Below are 19,795 nucleotides of genomic sequence, written 5' to 3'. Positions count from 1 at the left end.
AACCAGTTATCACTACGGAAACAACAGTTGTTCCATCATGAAATATTTCCATTGATGTACTCCATCTAACTGAAATAAAGTTTTCTAAAGCTTCTAAATTACTTCGGAGCCTGTGATAGAAGAAATGAAGTTGGACGTATCTCTTACTGACTTTTGTGAGGATTAGTATACGTACACATTTCATCTACAGATAGAACGGGCTTGCCCAAACCAGCTTTGTAATCCAGCTTAAATAAGTAACAATAGCAATGAGGGCACGGCGCTGAGCCCACGAGGAACTCATGTATGGGCTGAGATGAGTTGTGTGCACACTGCACTACAAGCTCATTGCTATAATTTGCCACGTCAGATTAAAGTCTGTTCAGATATACGTACAAGTTCTACAGCTTCAAGGACTGTAGAGATGGGATGGTGTATGGCCCTTTGCTTCACCCAGAGAGATTCAGGCTTGACCCTGATATGCATCTTCATTCAGCACTGGGAGAAGTCCCCTCCCATCGGCACTAGAGTTTGCAGATTACACAAATGATGACCTTATGGTGTGGCTTTGATATGCCTCCTCAAAATTATCCTCACCTCTGTTACAGGCCTTGCCTATGCTAACAGATAGAAATTAAGCTGGAAACTGGGCAGGGAACAGTGGGACTGCTGCTTATGGATCTCACTGTCAAGAGGCTGGGGCACTCCATGGGAGGAAAGTCAGGGTGTGAGGCAGGCTCAGATGTGTGTCATCACAGCTTCTAGGCTTGGACAAAGTGCTGCTGGAGGTGGTGAGATCTATAAATGCAGGGTGTTGACAGCCTCAAGAGTGACTTCAAGGGTAACAGGATCAGTGCAGACAACGCTGAAGGCATTTCTGAAACAGACTATGGCTTCAAAACTTTCTGAAACTTTTGAAGAGGTTGCCCTAAATCTTGCATTACTGATTTATTCTAATTCAGTATTACAACTTCCCATGGAAAGGAAAATCATATGAGTTGGACTTACGCCTAAAGAAAGAGATGTGACTTTGTCCCTCTTTGTAAAATTTGGCTAAACCACAAGTTAATGCAAGATGAAATAGCCCTGGATAATAATGTTAAGTATCTAAGTAATACAGCATTTTTCATTCGTAGCTATGGAAAGAGATACGTGAGAATATTGCTGTTTTACTTTACCTTTACAAACAAATTATACTGTTCTTTTGGAGGCAGATGGCAAAGAAATCCTTCACAATAGCAGCAGTGAGCATCCGTATGGGTATTTCAGGGAAAACAGCTTCTAAGAATACTTGCTGCTTAGCGCCGCACTGTATGGCAACCTGCTGCAGAGCTGATACCAAACAGTTTTGTGCTATTGACAGTTCTTTTATGATTCCTCACTGTATGAAAATAAAATATTTTCAATCCTTTTTCAAGAACATGACCTCTCATGTTCAATTGCAGAATGGAAATTGCTCTAATTTCCAAGGAGATGTAAGAAGGAGTCTAATGCATGTCCCCAAATTCAATTGGATCTACGATTCTAGAGAAAAAATTGGTCAGTAATTTAGTGCGGTAAAATCAGGAGAAACAACAACCTCTGTTATGTCAATTTCCAAATATTTACTGCAACCTTCCCTTGTTTCCTCTGTAGCTCTGAAAAGTTGCATACAACAGCCAAAGGTCTGTACATCACCTCTACACATGAAGACAGTGTCTTGAAATACCTGCAAATCTGTCTTTAAATTCCCCTCTTTTAGCCCTTTTCTGAAATTTATTTCATTTGAAAATTATCCAGAGAAACGTAATCCAACTCCCTTAAACTTCAGCTAATAAACTAAAATCGAACGATTTCAGATTAGCATAATACAAATCATTTTTTAATACATAAATTGACTTTAAATGGATACTAAGAGATATTCTTTCATTAGAAATAAGTTTAAGCACTGTGAGAAATTACAGTAATTACAATCAAGGTTCAGGGATTTCTGAGTAACTCAGTTACCAGAATTACATCAAGCATGCTCAGGAGAGAGCTGCTACTCTTGCCCCCTTCCTGCAGCCTTGATATATATGGTGCACAGCTACCTTTCTCTCATAGCTCAGTGCTTTTCAGACATCTGTTTTTTCTAACTGTGGAGATAAAGGTGCTCTTCTGTGACAACATAAATGAAGTTCTACCTTAGATAGGACTGCTGAAAAGTATACTCAGTATTAGGCATATTCAAGAGGGCAACAAATAGTGCAGCTGCTGGAAGAAAATTAAGGCAAGTTAGGACTTTGCTGCGACTGAGCCTTTTGCACGTGGTTGGGCATATGCTGTGTCTTAGTGCTGCACAGCCTTTGCTTGGTGCATAAAACAGGAGAAGGAGCTGGAGTGTCTGACTGTAGCGCTTTGCAACTGTCAAGGAGACACAGCTGGGAGTCGGTGGAGTCAAGGCTGGATTGAGGGGCAGGCTGGGAACAGGGCAGCTGGAGCATTCTTACGTCTAATGCATTTTCCACCACCCAGATGTTCCACAGTTGCCACTAATGGTGAGACACTGAACGCGCCAGTCCCTGAGGGTGTTTAAACCCCTGGGAAGCACTAAGGAAGCCCAGGCCTGTCCAGCATCAAGGAGGCACAAAGGTATTTTGGGGTGCTGATCATCTCTTCCCCCACACTGTTGCTCTGCTAAATTTAGCTGTGGTGCAGGAATTCAGCTGTGGTGCAAGATTCATTATGTACTTTAACCCAATGAGCCAAAATGCCATCTGAGACCAACATGTATTTAATTGCTCTGAGAATAAAACTTTGAATTTCCTGATCTATTCAAAGTTTGAATTTCCCATTAATTCCGCGTTCCCATCCTAACAGATGGCATACAGGACATAGTTTCAAAACTCCCTGAACTGGAGCCTATGCAAAGAGAATGAGATGAACTGAACTGTGCAGCCCTGGAAACCTGCTCTTTAGTCACAGAACTGTAAGCTTCTAAACAAACCGATTGGCGTGCCCCTGCAACCCCCCTTTCATGCAGCTAATCCTTCTGATGGAAACTCTTGCACCAAAGCTATCACTGCATGGGGCGCTGGAAAAGCACTGGTTAGCAGAGCTGACTCATCAGCTGATTAGCCCATAACATGAGCCACAAAGGACCAAGAATGCTCGTGGTGGCATGAAGCGTGTGGGTGGGAGCAAGGAATAAGCAATCATCTGGCAGCCTAATGTAGCAGGGAGGGTTGACAACAATCATTATTTATTCCCCCCTCCCGCCCTAAGGCTTCGTCCCTTTGCTGCAGTGATTCTCGTCATCTTGACGCTGTGGTAGGGCTCTATGCAGGGGAGGGAATGAAAGGTGCATCCCCTGTAGCCTATGAGATGAAAGCATGAGCTGGCTATCTGAGCTCACCACACCAGGACCACATACGGCAAAAGGCCCTCGTGAGGAAGAATGGGAAAGAGGTTTGCCTGGTCCTTCTTTCACCCAACAGGAGATGAGAACAATGTATTACTAGTAAAAAAAAAGAGAGTACTGCTTTCCCACCAATGTCAAGTCTGTCGGTTGAGAGAATAGATGGAGATCTAATGTTGGAATGGCAGAGGGCAGATGTAAGAAACAGAGCTTAGAGAAGCAAGGAAAACGAAGAAGGAAAATGCTGTAGCAATTATAGGAAAAGGGGGAAAGAAAACTATGGAGAAAATGAAAAAAAATCTACAGGTGAGGAAGATACAAAAAAGAAACATTTAAAAAGAAGCGTGATGATTTATGTCTAGGAAAGGCTGCTACGTTTAAATAGGTGGAAAATATTTCTTGAAGATTTCAGAAGAAAACAGATTAACAAACTACAGACAGTGGAACAGGGAAGGAAAGTCACCGAGGTAAGCTATAAAACCTAACACAGGAAAAATAAAATTGGCAGTTTTAATTAAAAGCTTGATATGAAAATACACTGATAAAATCCTCCGAAACTGACATGTATCCTATTAGTTCTGCATTAATCTGAGATCACTTTTCAGACTTCTTCCCCTCCAGCATCTTGCTAACCAAGCAGCAGCATGGCTAGCTGGTGCCCAATTTGACTAGCAAAAAACCCTCTCCAGCTGAATTAACTGAAGTTATGAAGGTAGGAGCTTGCTTTGTTCAGAGATTTCAGAAGCTGAAATATATGCTGAAGCTAGAATATTTCAAGCGAGCACATCAGTCCCAGTCTGGACATGGTGACTTGACCTAATTAGAGAGAAAAAATAGAGACACAATAAAGCACCCTCTTTACCCAGTGACTTCCTGAAATTTAGCACCACTGAAGTTCTAATCTCCCCTCTAGCCTCGTTCTGCCGGAGATGACTATCTGAGTCACACTACTGCTGTTAAAGACATGATCAATTACCACTGTGATACTTAAAAGGTGAGATTGCAAAGCAAGCCATTGAATTGACATTACCTCTGTTTTCCAAGCCATACCTTTTCAGGAATGAATGTAGGATTACTGTCCCCTAACAAAATGGTACTTACTACCAAATTAATTAAATATTTCTGAAATGCTTTTTAGCATCAATAAGAATGAAGACTGAATATCACATTGTGCAATACCTTCATATTCTCTGCCATTTCACTAAGCGTATACTTGGCTCACAAGAAAGAACTCTTCCCTGGAAATAATATATAGAGGTATATTGCTAGTGTTTAATTATTATAATATATTATTATGATGATGGTTCCAAGGAAGTGTTGAAAACATCCAATTTCTGCTGAACAGTTATTTTAAAGCAGTTTGCATGATTGAGCCTTCGATAACTATTAGAGTTACTCCCATAATTTTAAACATCTTTGATTTCCTCATACAAATCTATTTCTTTTTCCAGATATAGAAGCTTTTTCTACATGGAGCAATGTTTATAAAGACAGGAAAAAAAAAAGGAATGTAGATTCATTTTTTTCCACTATTGTCTTAGCCATCATCGCAACATATTGGCATATTTTCCACATAAATCCTTACATTTATCAGTTCAAGATCTAACTAGGTTAGATTGCCTGTCCCCTGAAGAAATGTTTTCATAAGATATTATTTATTGGGCCGTTTCCCCTTACAAGGTTTATAGGGGCCATCTGATGGCAAAGTATCATTTTAAAAAATTATTTGGAACAAAATACTGAGTCTTTGTGACAAGCTTTCAGTAACACTGATACACAACATAATACTGACACATGGATAATAACACTTCTGGTACAGATATTGAAACCTTAGGGAATATTTAAGGTTAATATAAGGGCCATATATGTTCTGCAGGTATACAATTAGTAAAGTGATTATGAAGTCATGAATGGATCAGAAAAAGAAAACCTAAAATATATTGGGGTTTGATTTAGATCGGATCTTTCCTTGCTTTCAGTCTTCTTCTCTCAGCTTTTTTCATCTGTTTCCAATATGTAAGCAGCCAATTCACTGCAGGTTCAGCGGTAAATGGAAATAGCTGAAACTTTATTTATTTATTATAACAAAAGCTCCAGACAGAGATTTACTTCCAATATATACTTTCAATTTTACATATTCCACAGATTTAAAAAGGGAATGCATTGAGGATATTTCAATAGAATCTTAGGGACACAGTAAGTCCATGTGATCTGCTTTCGGCAAGACAGTTATGTAGCATCAAACCTTCATGAAAGAAATTATGAGCTTCTTTGAAGGAAGTTTTAAAGTCTATTTGCATCTCCTCTTAGGAAACATTTATTTCAGTTTCCTGATATGCATTCTGCTTCCACTTCTACAGGTGTAAATATTTTTAAATCATCATCACTTGTCTTCCCTACATGATTGTACTAGAATTCTAATCAAATTAATACTGGATTTATAAAGGAAAATCTGCTATGCCTTATCCAAAAAGTATTTAATTTAATGGTGGTGAATGTTCAGAGCACAAATATGTTACTGCTACATTTGATTTCTTTCAAAAACATAGAAAATTCTTTGTCCAAACCAGGCCCCATCCAATGCTTTAAGATTTCCAAGCACCTAGATAAGATATAGTCACAGCCTGGAAAGACAGCTGTCTTACACAGAAACAGCCATATAAACCATGTGATAAATTATTAACTTTGGGATTTGGCTAAACTATTAATTTATTTATTTACTTTCATACATCTATAAATCTACCAGCCATCTGCAGCTTTGCTTATAACAAGACTGCTGTGCTTAAGAACTAGTGAGTAATCCAGGCATTACTTCAGGAAGGGTATTTCATCCTTAAAGAGCAACACAAAGAAGGGAAAGGATGGCTGTAGGAGAAAGAATCAAAGACACAAAAAGAGGACAGAAGGTTGTTTAGTAGGCATGGCTAATTACAATTACATGTAATAGGCAAGGATTATTACATAGTGAGAAATGATTATGACAATTACATGGCCTTGATGGGAAAAAGCTGGACACAGAGATGCCCACAAAGGCAGAAGAGCATGTTGTTCATCAGAGAAATAGGCAAGAAAGAGAAGTTACAAGCTGTGATTTCTGTGGAGCACCAATGACATCTGGAAGACCTGTGATACAGAGGCTACAAAACAAATAGAACACAAGATTTGGGCAAGTCTCTATACTGTGTTCAGAAATGGAGTGACAGTCAGCGATGGTCGAGGGGGGCAAGATGTCTATAAGGTATGGAGTCAAGATGGAGAGAAGGCACTGCATAGGTGCTGCAGGGGCCCTGAGCATGTCCACTGGAGGCTGGATTTGAGCTCCAGTCCTTACCACCTCCCAGCTGCTCTTGGGCCCGGTCATGGGTACCACTGACTTCTGGGTTCTGACCTGTGGGCTAATGTCCTAGCCTCAGCCTGTCCTCAGGGAGGTGGCTGGTACCCATGACTGTGTCTGGCTGCCCTCCTCCTGGGTGCCCTGCTCCTGCCTGGTCTGGTGGACACTGAGTAGCTGACAGTCCCTGTCCTGATTGGTCTCATGGACATTCTCATTGCTTTGGGAGCAGCCATCTCAGGGGTTCGTGACAGCAGGTGTTTGACCAGTAGTAGTGCCAGCCGCCACATAGACAGGGATTTAGTACAAAAGAAAGGAAGAACCAAACTTGCCCATAGGAAGCCCTCAAAGATATAGCAGACTGTTTTGGAAATCATACAAAGAAGAGGACTGAAAGGTATGAACTGATGAAACTGGAATCATCTCCAAAACTAGTGGAGACTAGTAAGAATGTACAAAATCAATTACTAAAGTAATCCTGAGAAAAACAGCTTTCCTTCCATGTCAGCACTGAGCAAATGTCTCAAACTGCTAGTCAGAGACAGCACCACTGAGCATTACAAGACACTAGAGTTCTCAGTCATTGACACACATGTTCTAAAGTAGTAATTGGGTTAACCAGGGCTATCTACCTAAATTCTGGTGAGGTGTTTTGCTTATTGCTAGTGTTAAATTTAATTTCATTTGCTCATTTTAAACTCCAAGCACAGAATACAAATAAAAACATATACCCTTATTACGTTCAAAAAAGTCAATAAAATACTATCGGTTAACAAAACTTAAATTGAATTTATCAGAGACTAAATAAAATCTTGAAAAGACAGAATTTATTACAAAAAGAAAAAAGAAAAAACAAAGAAAAAATAAAACAAACAAAAAAACAACTAAGAGCACTTAGCCTTGCTCTCTTCCATGTCTTGGTACCCTCTTGTCTTTGGCTTGAGTCAGTCCAGTAGATTTTCAGGTCTATTAGAGATGGAAATACATTTAGCACCACAGAATAAAAAGCCAGTCACTAACTGGCAAAGCATGCACCTACCTCCTGCAAGTCAGAAAACAGCAGATACAGACAACAACAATAAAAACCCAAAGGGAAAATACTGATGTACATGACAGACAATGTCTCAAAGCTTCAACAGCCCAAGAATTATCAGGACTTGGGGGAGCAGAAAAAGGAAGAAGTTTCTGTCAATAAAGCTCTTGGAAGTAGGTCATAAGACATATCTATGTGTAGTTAAGGGGGAGATGCAACATAGCATTTATTTGAAAACCTAATAAGTAGAAGATGGAAGCCAGTTAAGGAATTAGCTATTAATCTTTGTCCTATTCCCTCTTGCAGAAGCTCAACCTTCCTTATCTCCCTAACCTGCCAAGTTTAAGACCATCAGTAAATGTCTCTTTACATATAACTTGTTCTTTATTAGGTATGAAGTCCAGCTGAAAAGATAGGGAAAAGTGTTGGTAAGTACAGCTTAAAGCTATCCTTTTGTCTACTCCTGACATATTATGCATCCTTCACATTTTCTCTGCTACTCTGCCTACCTCTGCATGTTGAGATTGCACCTCATGAACTTCTCAGGGTCTCAGCAATCAGCCACCATGAATTGCTAGTGAGACATATAAGACAACATTTAGAAGTGATTTCTAAGGGATTAAAAAGTCAAGAAACTGAATGAGAGTTTTGAAATGCAATATTTTTTTAAAAGTCTGAGAAAGGAAACAATGTTTCAGATCTACATCCAAGTGGCAGGATCTTAATTCAAGATATTCATGGATTTGCCTTCTCAGAAGTCTTATTAGAAATAATTTCTGAATATACTTTATGCTACTTTTGAAGAGTGGTCTCCAAAGCAGTTATGACAATAACCGAGAAACAGTTCCCACCCATCTTTATCCACAAATATCTAGTAAATGGTCTTATGACAGTTCGCTGTATTTTGCTTAATAATGTGATAAACGACAAGGAACACTAAAGCAGAGAGGGACCTATATGCAGTGGAACATGAATTGTAGCTTGGTCTGAGCATATGCTTCCTTCTGTATGGATCATCTTGAACTCTGCCTTGGCATAGCCAATATATCTGTACAGACACAAAAGAGTGAAGTTATCTGATCAGGCAAGAACCAGAGAGAACATGTCTGCACCAGACATGCACAGAGTGTAGCACAAAGATCTCTGAGCTAGATTTAAGGGTGTGGGCACACAGCATTTGAGAAAGGTGTAGCTATGGGATGTTAACGCATGTATTGGGAGTAAGCTGTACCTGTCAGGAAAGTTAATTCACATGCATGTATCTCCAAAGCCACTCTGCTTCTTGCTGAAGGACCAGTTCTGACATCTGTATTATTTCAGAGTTCTCTGCAGAGAGCTTCACCTTGTACTGTAAGCCAAAAGTGATGCAGTAGCAGTGTGAGGAGAAAAACCAGGAAGGCAGTCTCCCACACTGTTCTCTAGCCTAAAACTATTTGTCCTATTCATCTTCAAAGCACTTTGCAATTATATTATGCCAAGATGAATTCCGCATTCGGTTGGACAAGAGGTATTGTCTTTCTTTTAAAATATATCTGCGTTTAAAATTAGAAACAAAGTAAATCATTTTCTTGACAGTAAAGAAACATGTTTCCTCTCAGAAACAGTAATCACTCATGAAACTGAGAACAAGCATAAAGCAAGCCAAAGTTCATGCCCAAGGGAATGCTTTCCTACCTCCCATCCACTGCAGCAGCAATGAGGGCAAAATTATTGTTACCTTCTACCACTGCAATTGCTAGCACCTTCTGGACTGAAAGTACCATCCTTTAATAAAACCCAATCTTCTTTCCAAATCCAAAGAAAACCTGGGCTTCAGTAGAACTGAACTTACACTAGGTTTTTAGTCTTCAAAACACAATTTAACTGAAGAAAACAAGGTCACAGGAAGTCCATTCATTATAGTGTAGGATAAAAGAATTTGATCCACAGGATGCTAGAAGTGTATTTCAATGGCTGGTTCCACGCTGGGCCAAGGAAGCTCTTAACTGCAGAGGACAGATTAAGCAAGAACAGTGCTCAAGCAAGATCAAATTTCTGAATACAAAAAAGCACATATATCTGTCTGCTGGTTTAGATGGGCCCATTTTTATCCCTGCCATATGCATGCATTTATATTTACACTGATGCTATATGAGATTCATAGTGCAAACTAACCAAATGGAACCAAGCATAAAAGCCCATCACATCAGAGTGGTTAAAAATGACTAACCAAGCTGAAGGAAGATAAAGACTTGTGCTTAACAGCTCAATACTTGGGGGATTTCCCCTCACAGTGTACCAATATAGCAGCTGTGGTTTGTGGGAACACCTTTAAAACCAGCTATTCTGTGTTTCAGTGACCATGTTGTCTGGTTCCAAGTGTACTTCTACTGCTAGAAAAAATGGAACTGTTCTACTGCCAAATACCCTTAAGCGAAATCTCACAGTCAAAGATGCTTCTCCTGTCACTTTTCATTTCCAGTTTCCTGTTTTTATCATTAGTCTTACCAGTATCAGCAGATAAACTGAGGGTCACTGCAATATTCACTAGAATGGAATTCAGCAGTAGAAAGGTGGTAGACATAGATCCAGAACTGCAAAAGGAAATTCTACACAAGCAGCCTTGTAGTATTTCCTAAAGATAGCACAATGTCTATAAAGTCCAGCCCTGTTTGTGAGATGATTAACACAGACTAACAGCTCTGAGCTTCAAACGTTTGACAATACAGAAAATCCACAACACGTGACACACAGACACCAAAGGAGTACCAGAAAAGATCTTACAATTATTTATTATTAATGCTCTTTACTTGCCATTATACTAAAAAGTAGGTATGTAATTTAGAGTTAGCCTGAGAACGTGACTTTTAACATGCTGTTGCACTAACTGGTCACTTGACCTTCAAAGGTGATAGGAATTCAAGCAGCTTAAAGAGTCCTCTTGTTCTTCCTGAATATAGGCTTATTCCAAATTAAATCCTGCTTAAACAATATACTCTGTTCTGCTCTAAAACGTATCTCATTTGCAGGAAATTAAAGAGAAAGCTAACTAGTAAGAAGAGGTATTAAAGCCTTCAGACTTGTAAAAAAAAAAAAAAAAAAAAAAAAAAAACGGCAAAAAGATGAGATAAAGGCCTCTTCCAAAAGTAAGAAAAGGATCTTCCAAGGGTCAGAGAGGTCTTCTTCAGGTTATCTAAGAACACATGTACAGGAATGTATACACAGACAGCCTTCTTAGTGTCTTGACACTTCTACTAAGATTTCACCAAGGTAGCATTTTAGCTACTGATTGGACAGCGACTTGCAGAAGTAGGTCTTCCTTCAAAGATTTACTTATGCACATCTTACTCAGCAGAATACTCTTTCCTTACTTCAATTCTTATCTCATTACGAAAATGGTAAAATTCTAGAGCAGAAGAGAGTGGAAAATGTCTTTCTTTCATAAGACGTCCCTTTCTGCTGAAATATTCTGAATGTATCGGTCATTTGAAAATGATGATTGAGTACTACAGTCACCGGAATAACCTTATCAGTTACCATGCTTGGCCAGGGAGGCTCTTTTTGAAGTTAAATGTGCTGCCAAAAATAACCTATACAACTTAAATATTACAGACAATCTAATAAGCTAGGTCTGTGGATTACTGCAACAGACATACTAAGGATATTTTGAATGTGTTCAAAAAGTTAAGTCTTTATTTCCCTCGCAGTAAAGAAATCATTCAGGAATTTAGTTTCAGAGGACAGCACTGTAAGTGCTGTAAATCAGTAGAGTGCGTCTTTAAAAAACAAACTTGTAAATGTTAAACTATACAAATATTTTGGAGACCTCTTGACACATGGTATCACATTCAGCCCTGGCTAAGCAGAGAACCATAACTGAAATCCTAGACTTGCAACTCAAAGTATAAGATTTCTCAAAAACTACAGGCTTAAGGATAATCTGAAAGCCTTTCGTTATTTCTGTAATTTAACATGAATCATAATAGGAAAAGACTGGTGGGAGTGAAGAGACGGAGTCAAGAAGGAATGATTCCACAAATGCTGGTGTAGGGCATTTTATCCTGTCCTCAACATGGCATCTCTTATTACATTTGTCTAAATTTCAGGTCTTTTATTCTTTTACTGCATCTGTTCTAAATATATCCAGTACAAAAGACCAGAAAAGTCCAGCAAATGGCCATAGTCCAGAGACTGGAGAATCACTTTTATGATAAAAGGCTGAGAGAGATGCTATTCTTTGGCCTAGAGAAGAGGAGACTCATGAAGGATCTTAGCATCATGTATATATACCTGAAGGGAGGGTGAAAAGACAGTGGACTGCACTCTTCAGCAGTGTCCAGCATCAGGAACAGAGGCAATGGACACAAACTGGAACATGGGAGGTTCCATCTGAACACTAGGAAGCACTTCTGGGCCATATGGATGACCAAGCACTGTCAAAGGCTGCCCAGAATCTGTCCAGTTTTCTCCTTGGAGATCTCCAAAAGCCACCTGAACATGAGCTTGGGCACCCTGCTTCGACCGGCCCTGCTGGAGCAGAGGACCAGATAGCTCCAGAGGGCCCTGCCAGCCACAGCCGTGCTGTGATTCTGAGATTCGCTAAGGCTATGATTTAAGAGAAGGCTTCAGGCTACTCCAGCTAGCTAATAAATGAAAGAAGATTTTTTTCCATAAGAAATGTATTCAGTAGAGGCAATAATTTTAGCAATACAGTCAAACTTATGAGCTTAGCTTCAAAACCATTTAAATCTTGTTACAGAAAAGTCTTCCTTAGTGATACAAAATAAAATCTAAAAAACATACCCAATGAACAAAGCTTGGCAATCCAGACCAAAAATAAATCTTTAGCTGAGAGATTTGGCGGGGGGTGGGGGGGGGGGGGGGAAGAAGCCACATCTAGGATAAACAGAAACATTAAGGAGGGACAATGGGAAGAAACTGGAAGCCTGATAATCTCTCTCCTTGCTTAGCAGTGGATCTTCAGAAGAGGAGCTTTTGTTCAACCAAGCAGTACTCATAAAGTAGTGCTGAATAGTATTACTATGTGGATAATGCGCTGAAAGCCAGATCATTCTTTGCTTCCCTACCCATCTCAAGTTTTACTTTTATAACTTTCTGAGTGTTCCTGGAGTCACATACATCTCATCAGAAGTATATCTGCCAGCAATGGATTGAGGACTGTTGGACTAAGTAGTACACTAACATAGAGACTTACGGTCTGCTCTTAGGACAGCCTGATGTAAAGAATCTAATTAGTAAACCTAAGGAATCTAAATAAATGTAGTAAGAAGTAGACAGATACTGGAGGAAGAGATGAAAGCTGGAACAGACTGCAAGTAATTGAGGATACTAAAAATCAGGCCAGCTGGTAGGAATCCTTTGTTGCTTTCTTCTTAAAAGGAATAAATCCAATTTCCATTTAGAGATAAACATCATTGGGAATTGGATCACACCAAACACATAAATGAGAAAAAGGAAATGACCTGGTAATATAATGTTAAGTCAGAAGAAAGACAGAAACCACACAGAATGTGCCAGAACTGGAAAAATGAATAAATAAATAAATAAACTCTTTAAAAATACTGAACTGAAAGAGAGAAACAGGTAAGAAGGTGAGAGGGCACCTTGGTGAAAGGGACTAGGAAATCCTAGACCCAAGACTCTTGCAGCAGCAGATATCCAAAGAACTGCAAAACGAAGACACCAGCTCTGGAGTAGAAACACTTAGGTATACCTGGAGAAATGGAAGGTAGAATCTCATAGATCAGACACCTAAGAAAAGCGAGTTAGAAGGTCTTTCAACAAACTAAAATGTAGGGAATAAGTAAGAAGTATCTCAGTGCTAGTGAAGAGTAGGAAATACAGTAAAAGACCATATTAAAATCCTGAGTTATTTAAGGACTAGGAGCTCATAAAATGTATTTTAAAATGAATAAAACAGACCATGATCACATAGGAAGAAAAACAGAAAAGCCAGTGCCTGAAAGACAAAAAAAAGATGAGGTTATAAAAAACATGTTGGAAGTTCTTATATGATACAAAAAGACTGGGAAGTCGTTTCTGCTACTCAGAACTAGAAACTCAGACAACTGCTCAGTAGTAGATAATACACAAAAAAGTTTTATGTGTTTACTGCCTGTTCTGCTTCCACCATTAAAGGTCAAGCAGATACTGCTAGTATTAGCAGCAAGGTTAGCACCTTGATGGATGAACTGAGTGCTTGCAAGTTGATTATGTCTTGCAAAATTCATTGCAGCACGTTCTGTAAGTGAGCAGAGCATTCTCTGAACTGTTAGCTGTAAATTTATGAGAAATCATGATAAAAAGGGAAGAACACTAAGAAAGCAGAAAATTCTGGAAGTAAATAAACACAGAAAGTAAAAATAATGCCACAAGGGAGATGTTTGTTGTGATGCCACTATCTTTGTCTATGTGTGCACGTTTATCTGTTAGCATATGAGCATGTGTGTGTGTTAACAGGCAAAACACATGCACAAAATGTTCAGATGGACAAAATAAGGTAAACTATTGGATTTAATTACTCTTTATCTAAATTATGCAGCAAACTATTTTAAATGTCCTCACCTCTCTTCACCCAATGAACCACCCCTATGAAGGTCCATCCATACTTTTGCCATCTAAGACTGCACTAAACAACATTAACCACCATTTGTTAGAAATGCTTATGGTTAGAAGTATTAACACTAAGAAGTTTTCCACAATAAGGGTGGTGAGGTACTGGCACAGGTTGCCCAGAGAGGTGGTGGATACCTCAACTTCGAAGATACTCAAGGTCAGGCTGGATGGGGCTCTGAGCAGTGTGATTGAGCTGTAGGTGTCCCTGGTTCATTGCAGAGGAGTGGGACTAGGTGGCCATTAAAAGTCCCTTCCAACTCAAACGATTCTATGATTCTGTTGAATGGCATGCTGAAAGAAAGTTTGAATGGAATACCAATACTAGATTGGTTACACTAAGAACTGAAAAAAACCCCAGTAACTTTAAATTCCAGTTCTAGTTCATAGAATCATAGAATGATTCTAATTGTATTCTTATTTTTCTATTGGTCTACTTACACTGTATTTTCCTTACTCATAAGCTTAAGGTAACTGCCTCTTAGAACAGATTTGAGATGTTAAAAGGACAAGGTGCTATTCTTTTTATACTGATCTGCAAAATTAAAAGCTGTATTAAAAAGAAACAATTTCAACAAAGAAGAGAGAAAATCTTAAAGTGGAACAAGACCACCATTTTTCCACCACAGGAAAATTTGAGAAGTAACAGCTACTGAAGGGTTTATCATCAAGAGTGGTAAAAGAAGGCAGAATACATTGAACCAGGATGGAATATGTCCAAGTCAGAGGTCCAGCGAGCTAAAGTGATCACAGACATTAAGTGCCACTCCATTCCCACAGCAGCCCCAGCCAAGACAAATTTTTGTCAGGCCAATGACCGGCACGGCTTCCTGTAGCTGCTGATGCCTCTCAGTCTAAGCACCGATTCAGATCTGCGCTGCCTTATACGAGAGATCTGATGAGATTTTAAGGTTATGGCTTCAGGCCATTTTGAAGTGCTTATCAGGAAGATGCAAAATGACTAAATGCACACAGCCTGGGGGAGTGGGACTATTAATAGTGCCACTGCCGAATGATTACAGAGATCTCAGTATTGCAAGCCAAGAAGACAGAGGAATTGTTCTCAAGCCAAATGAAAATGTTTCTAAGAATGAGAGAGGGAATCCACCACAGTGACTGTTAAATTGACAACTAGGAAAATCTGTGCTAAGAACCAGATCTAAATTTCGGACAGGAGACAGAATTTTCACTGGCATAACTTAACTGAAATGAACTGGCTTCAAGTTATTAATCTGTAATGGTCACCAAGAAGAGAGCAGATGACTTGTGAATATTTGCTATCTCCTAATTTCTAATTCTTTGAAAGGCAAAATCAATATGGTGAGGTCACTCCATGACCCCTGATTGGCTATTATTGATCTCCATAAATTGTAACACTTAGGCTGCGCAGGGTGGATTCCAGCATAGCTACTGAAAGGACACCTAGTGGCAAGTCAATGAGTACGTGTGGAAACTGCTGGTACTGCTGAAAGTATGCAATAATAATTGTCAGAGGAATTGCTGAACTGTTATAGGTTGAACATGCAATGTTCTGTGTGAAGTTTTGTATCAAATAGCTCAAGTGTTAGGTTATGTTGCTGTTGTTTTGTGGGGCTTTTTTAACTGTAAACACCATTCTTACAAACACTTTAAAAACATGGAAATTAAGATTCACTTCCTTCAAATTCACAGAGAGGCGTTCTAAATGAGGGATGAACATGCCTATGTTGTGACTACAATTTTTAATGTCCTGGTTCTCCACCAAACTGATTTCAGGAATATTGGATAGCTGAACAGAACTTGTTACTGATAATATTTTACTTGATACTCGAGCCAAATTTCTACACGCTCATCATCATTTCTCAGGTCTCTCATTGTACCACTCCAAAATGCCCTAACCAATTCATTCTCTTCTTACAGCCACCCTTCTTCCCCATGAAGATAAACAGCCACGGGATATAAATCGTGTGTATTCAAGCTAGCTTTACTCTTTTTTTCTGTCCATCCAGCTTTTCAGTCACTACTTGCCTGTGTTTATTCCAAACCCCTTTATGTGTACTAATGCCCATGTGACCAGGAGATGCCCACAATAAAAAGCCGTATTCCAGATGGAGTCATGCTGGTCTCATGCAGAGAGGGATTATAACCTTCCTGTTTAGCGACATGCTGCCTGTAGGCAAACAGACCAAAATCCACACTTGGCTTTCTTGTTTATGTCAACATATCATATTACAAGCATGGAACAATTTGCTGACCACTATCCTTCCTCGATTATTGTTTTTATGTTCTATTTTCCAGGTTACTCTCTTCTGCCAAACACCAGTTCTTTTGGATTAATTATCCCTGAGTGAATTAGTACAGATTTTCTAGGTCCATTTTTCCAGAGATATACACATACGTATTTATCCAATGTTATAACATCTCTGCATACCATCAGACTGTTCTCTATCCTCACAGCATGTATAACAACTCTCAACTCAGTACCATCCTTAGATTTTAAAAGCCACAAATAAACCATTCCTGCTCCTCCATGCTTTTGCGTGACAACAAAGATCCAAGCACTGGAGATAATCTTTGTTTTTCAGATGACCTCTTAGCAAAAGTTTGGTTAAAAAATCATGCTCTACCCTGTTTCTCTACAACACAACCATGAAAATGTAGATCAAGAGGTAACACTGAGCCAAGGCTACAGCTCCTGCTCTTAGCAGATATTAACACCCATTTCTTTTCCAGCTCTGTTTCAGGAGCTCACCTCTCCTTCACTCCTGAACCTCCAGCCTGTTCTCTGTCTTAAAATGGCATGTAGTTTCCTTCCTTTACTATAAACAATGCTTTCTGTAACCTTAGTTTCACGATGTAAACATTTAAAAATAAGAATGAAAGGAACACAAACTACATGTCCAATTAGATCATTTGAGGATTAAATTAAACAAAATCTCTTGAAACATGGAACATTGCAGAGCAACAAAGTCTGGCTTTACTTGTCTTACTTTTATCCCATCCCTTCAAAAAGAAAAGGGAGACAATCTGTCTTAGAAACTCAGGCAGAAGAGCAGTAAAGGCAGCTGAAGACAGCCTCTTCCTAGTGAATCTATGGGAAATGAAAACATGGTTCAGAGGAAGGAGCAGTGACACCCAGGTATGCGTTCAGAGGGAAAGACAGGCTCTCTGTAAACTCCTGGATGACGGAGGCCGGACAGCCAGCTGTCACCGTTGACATGGGAGGCTCCTGCTATCACCAACATCACCATCTGTAATATGACGTCAGCTTAAAAGATATCATGCAATCTGACATTATTTTTATATTAAAATGTAAAAAGAGCAAGAGGCCAACAAATACATAACATTCTTCAGTAAAATAATAATAATAATAATAATTTTAAAGGATACAGGGATACCTTGTATACACTGTATATAATAAGGAATAGATGAGGAAGGAGTAAGAAAGAGTAGCAAATGAAAATAACATTAAAAATACTGTTGTTCATCTCTGCAGTCCACCTTTAAGTTTTGGTGGATTATACTCCACCAAAAAGGCTTTTGCTTTTCTTTTACTTAACAGTTTTGAGAGGATTTTCACTGCTGTATCCCTAATCCAGGTTTTGCTCTTGTGAACACTACAGTAACGGAAGAAATGAAAACTGTCTGCAGATATGGAAGAATTCTTATTACGTCCATCTGAACATGCACATTTGGCTTTCATTGTATGGTGTGCCAGACAGCTACAAAAACAAAACGTAGCCTATTATAGCTTTAGTCAACACTTAAAACTTCAGATCACACGTATCCCAAATGAAAGCGATCCCTCTGACCTTTCAAGCAAGCCTATTTCCTGTTGGGCTTACGGTAAATACAGGTGGTAGAGTAGTTGCTTTACTTTCACGTTGTGTTTAAACAGACACTGCAAACATGAACAATAATCGCTTCGAAAAGAGAGCACAACATAGCTACAGGTATTACAACTTTGCATTTCCCCCAAGCCTCTTTGCAGGTTGAAATATTTTAGGTTATGTTTTCCTGTTTCCTACAGTGCACTGAGGAAGGGTGAGGATTATCCCATTATTTGGTAAAAACTACACAAAGAGCATACAAGGAAATGCACAACATTTCCAAAGCAATATCTCATATGCAAAAAATGTGTGTTCAATAATAAAGGTTTCTTTTCTTACTTTACCAATATAACACCACATTTTAAATTTACTCACAATTAGCAGAAAGCAGTCGTAAGTAAGAGGGAGAGTTTTAAAGGGATACTTCTATCTTAAAGACACCTACCTTGAAAGAAACTTTTGACTCGCAGGTAGCTGACACTGAGGCGCAGCACAGACAGCTTGTCCAGCTTGGATATTATGTCGGGTGGGAAAGGCAGGAGGCTGGCCAGATGGTCTAGCTCTGCATTTAGGCGGTCCCTGTGCCTCTTTGAAGGATTGGATTTTTCATTTCCAGCTGCAGGCCTTCTGTGGTGGAGAAGAGAATCACATTTTCGATTACCTGTTTTACCTCCAGGTAGTGCAACCACAGACTGAGATGCTTTTTGCCATCAGCTGATAGCAGGCGTAGTCAATCAAGTTCCTGTGCAAACGTGTTAATGCTTTACCCCCTGCTTAGAAGATATTCTGAAATTTATCATTTTGCATTGCACAGAGACATAGACATTGGCCTCTTTTCTCATATCTGCCCAATGGAAAATGAATGAAGAGATGGCATCTCTTAGTTAAGGCCTTCCAACCGTAGAGGAATGGATGCTATCGTTGTGTCTTAGAGAACACCAGGAAAAATGATCCTTCATCTGTGATGTACGAATTAGTGTCAGAACAGTAAAGGAAAATTGCCATGACTAATGCATGAACCCATTCAGTACCCAGTGTATTCATTCAAAGCATCTCAGTGCCCTCCACTTAATGACTCAGAATTAACCTGTAGGTCAGGAGATAATTAGGAAAAGAGCCTTTCTTCAGATACGATTAAACAAACATGGGAAGGAACATGAAGAGACATCACATTGCCACACTCAAAGATCTTGTGAACATCCTCAAATTCACTTTTCCATATCACTAATAACAAAGTTAAAGTTTTGGTTTCTCTCTTAAGAACACTGGTACTCCTCTCAAAACATACAGAATGGTGTTATTCACATTTCAAAATTGAACACTCCTACTACTCCTGCATCCCATCGTGGACCAAATTCCACAGAAAACCTACTGCAAAAATGTGCAAGGTGAAATCTATCAGCAGTGAGAAAGGAGGCGGATTACAGTTGTACAGGCAAAATAGTGAATCTTATCATACAATAACAGAATCGTGGAACTGTGGAATCACAGAATCATAGAAATTTGGGGTTAGAAGGGACCTTACAGTTGGCCCGGCTCCACTCCATGCCATGGGCAGCGCTGCCCCCCACCAGCTCAGTCTGTCCACAGCCCCATCCAGCCCGACCTCGAGCGTCTCCAGGGATGGAGTATCACAGCTTCTCTAAGCAGCCTCT

The 19,795-nt window shown here is 39.4% G+C and overlaps 1 protein-coding gene across 6 annotated transcripts in view; it reads right to left on the bottom strand.

The window, feature by feature from the left end:
• AHRR (aryl hydrocarbon receptor repressor) overlaps positions 1-19,795 on the bottom strand; it is a 78,891-nt gene that overhangs the window by 36,609 nt on the left and 22,487 nt on the right. For 5 of the 6 annotated variants that reach the window (XM_015855105.3, XM_015855104.3, XM_015855107.3 and 2 more), the window contains one exon: positions 18,586-18,767. In XM_015855105.3, coding sequence (XP_015710591.2) covers positions 18,586-18,767 — 182 coding nt within the window. Of the gene's footprint in view, positions 1-18,585; positions 18,768-19,795 lie in introns of those variants that run through there. The other variant, XM_085539808.1, reaches the window with a different exon arrangement.

The sequence above is a fragment of the Coturnix japonica genome, chromosome 2 (assembly GCF_054131305.1).
Source record: "Coturnix japonica strain WE chromosome 2, WE-NBRP24, whole genome shotgun sequence".
In the NCBI taxonomy this organism is placed as follows: Eukaryota; Metazoa; Chordata; class Aves; order Galliformes; family Phasianidae; genus Coturnix; species Coturnix japonica.
Note: the sequence above shows the minus strand (reverse complement) of the source record. Positions and strands in the feature narration are given on the sequence as shown.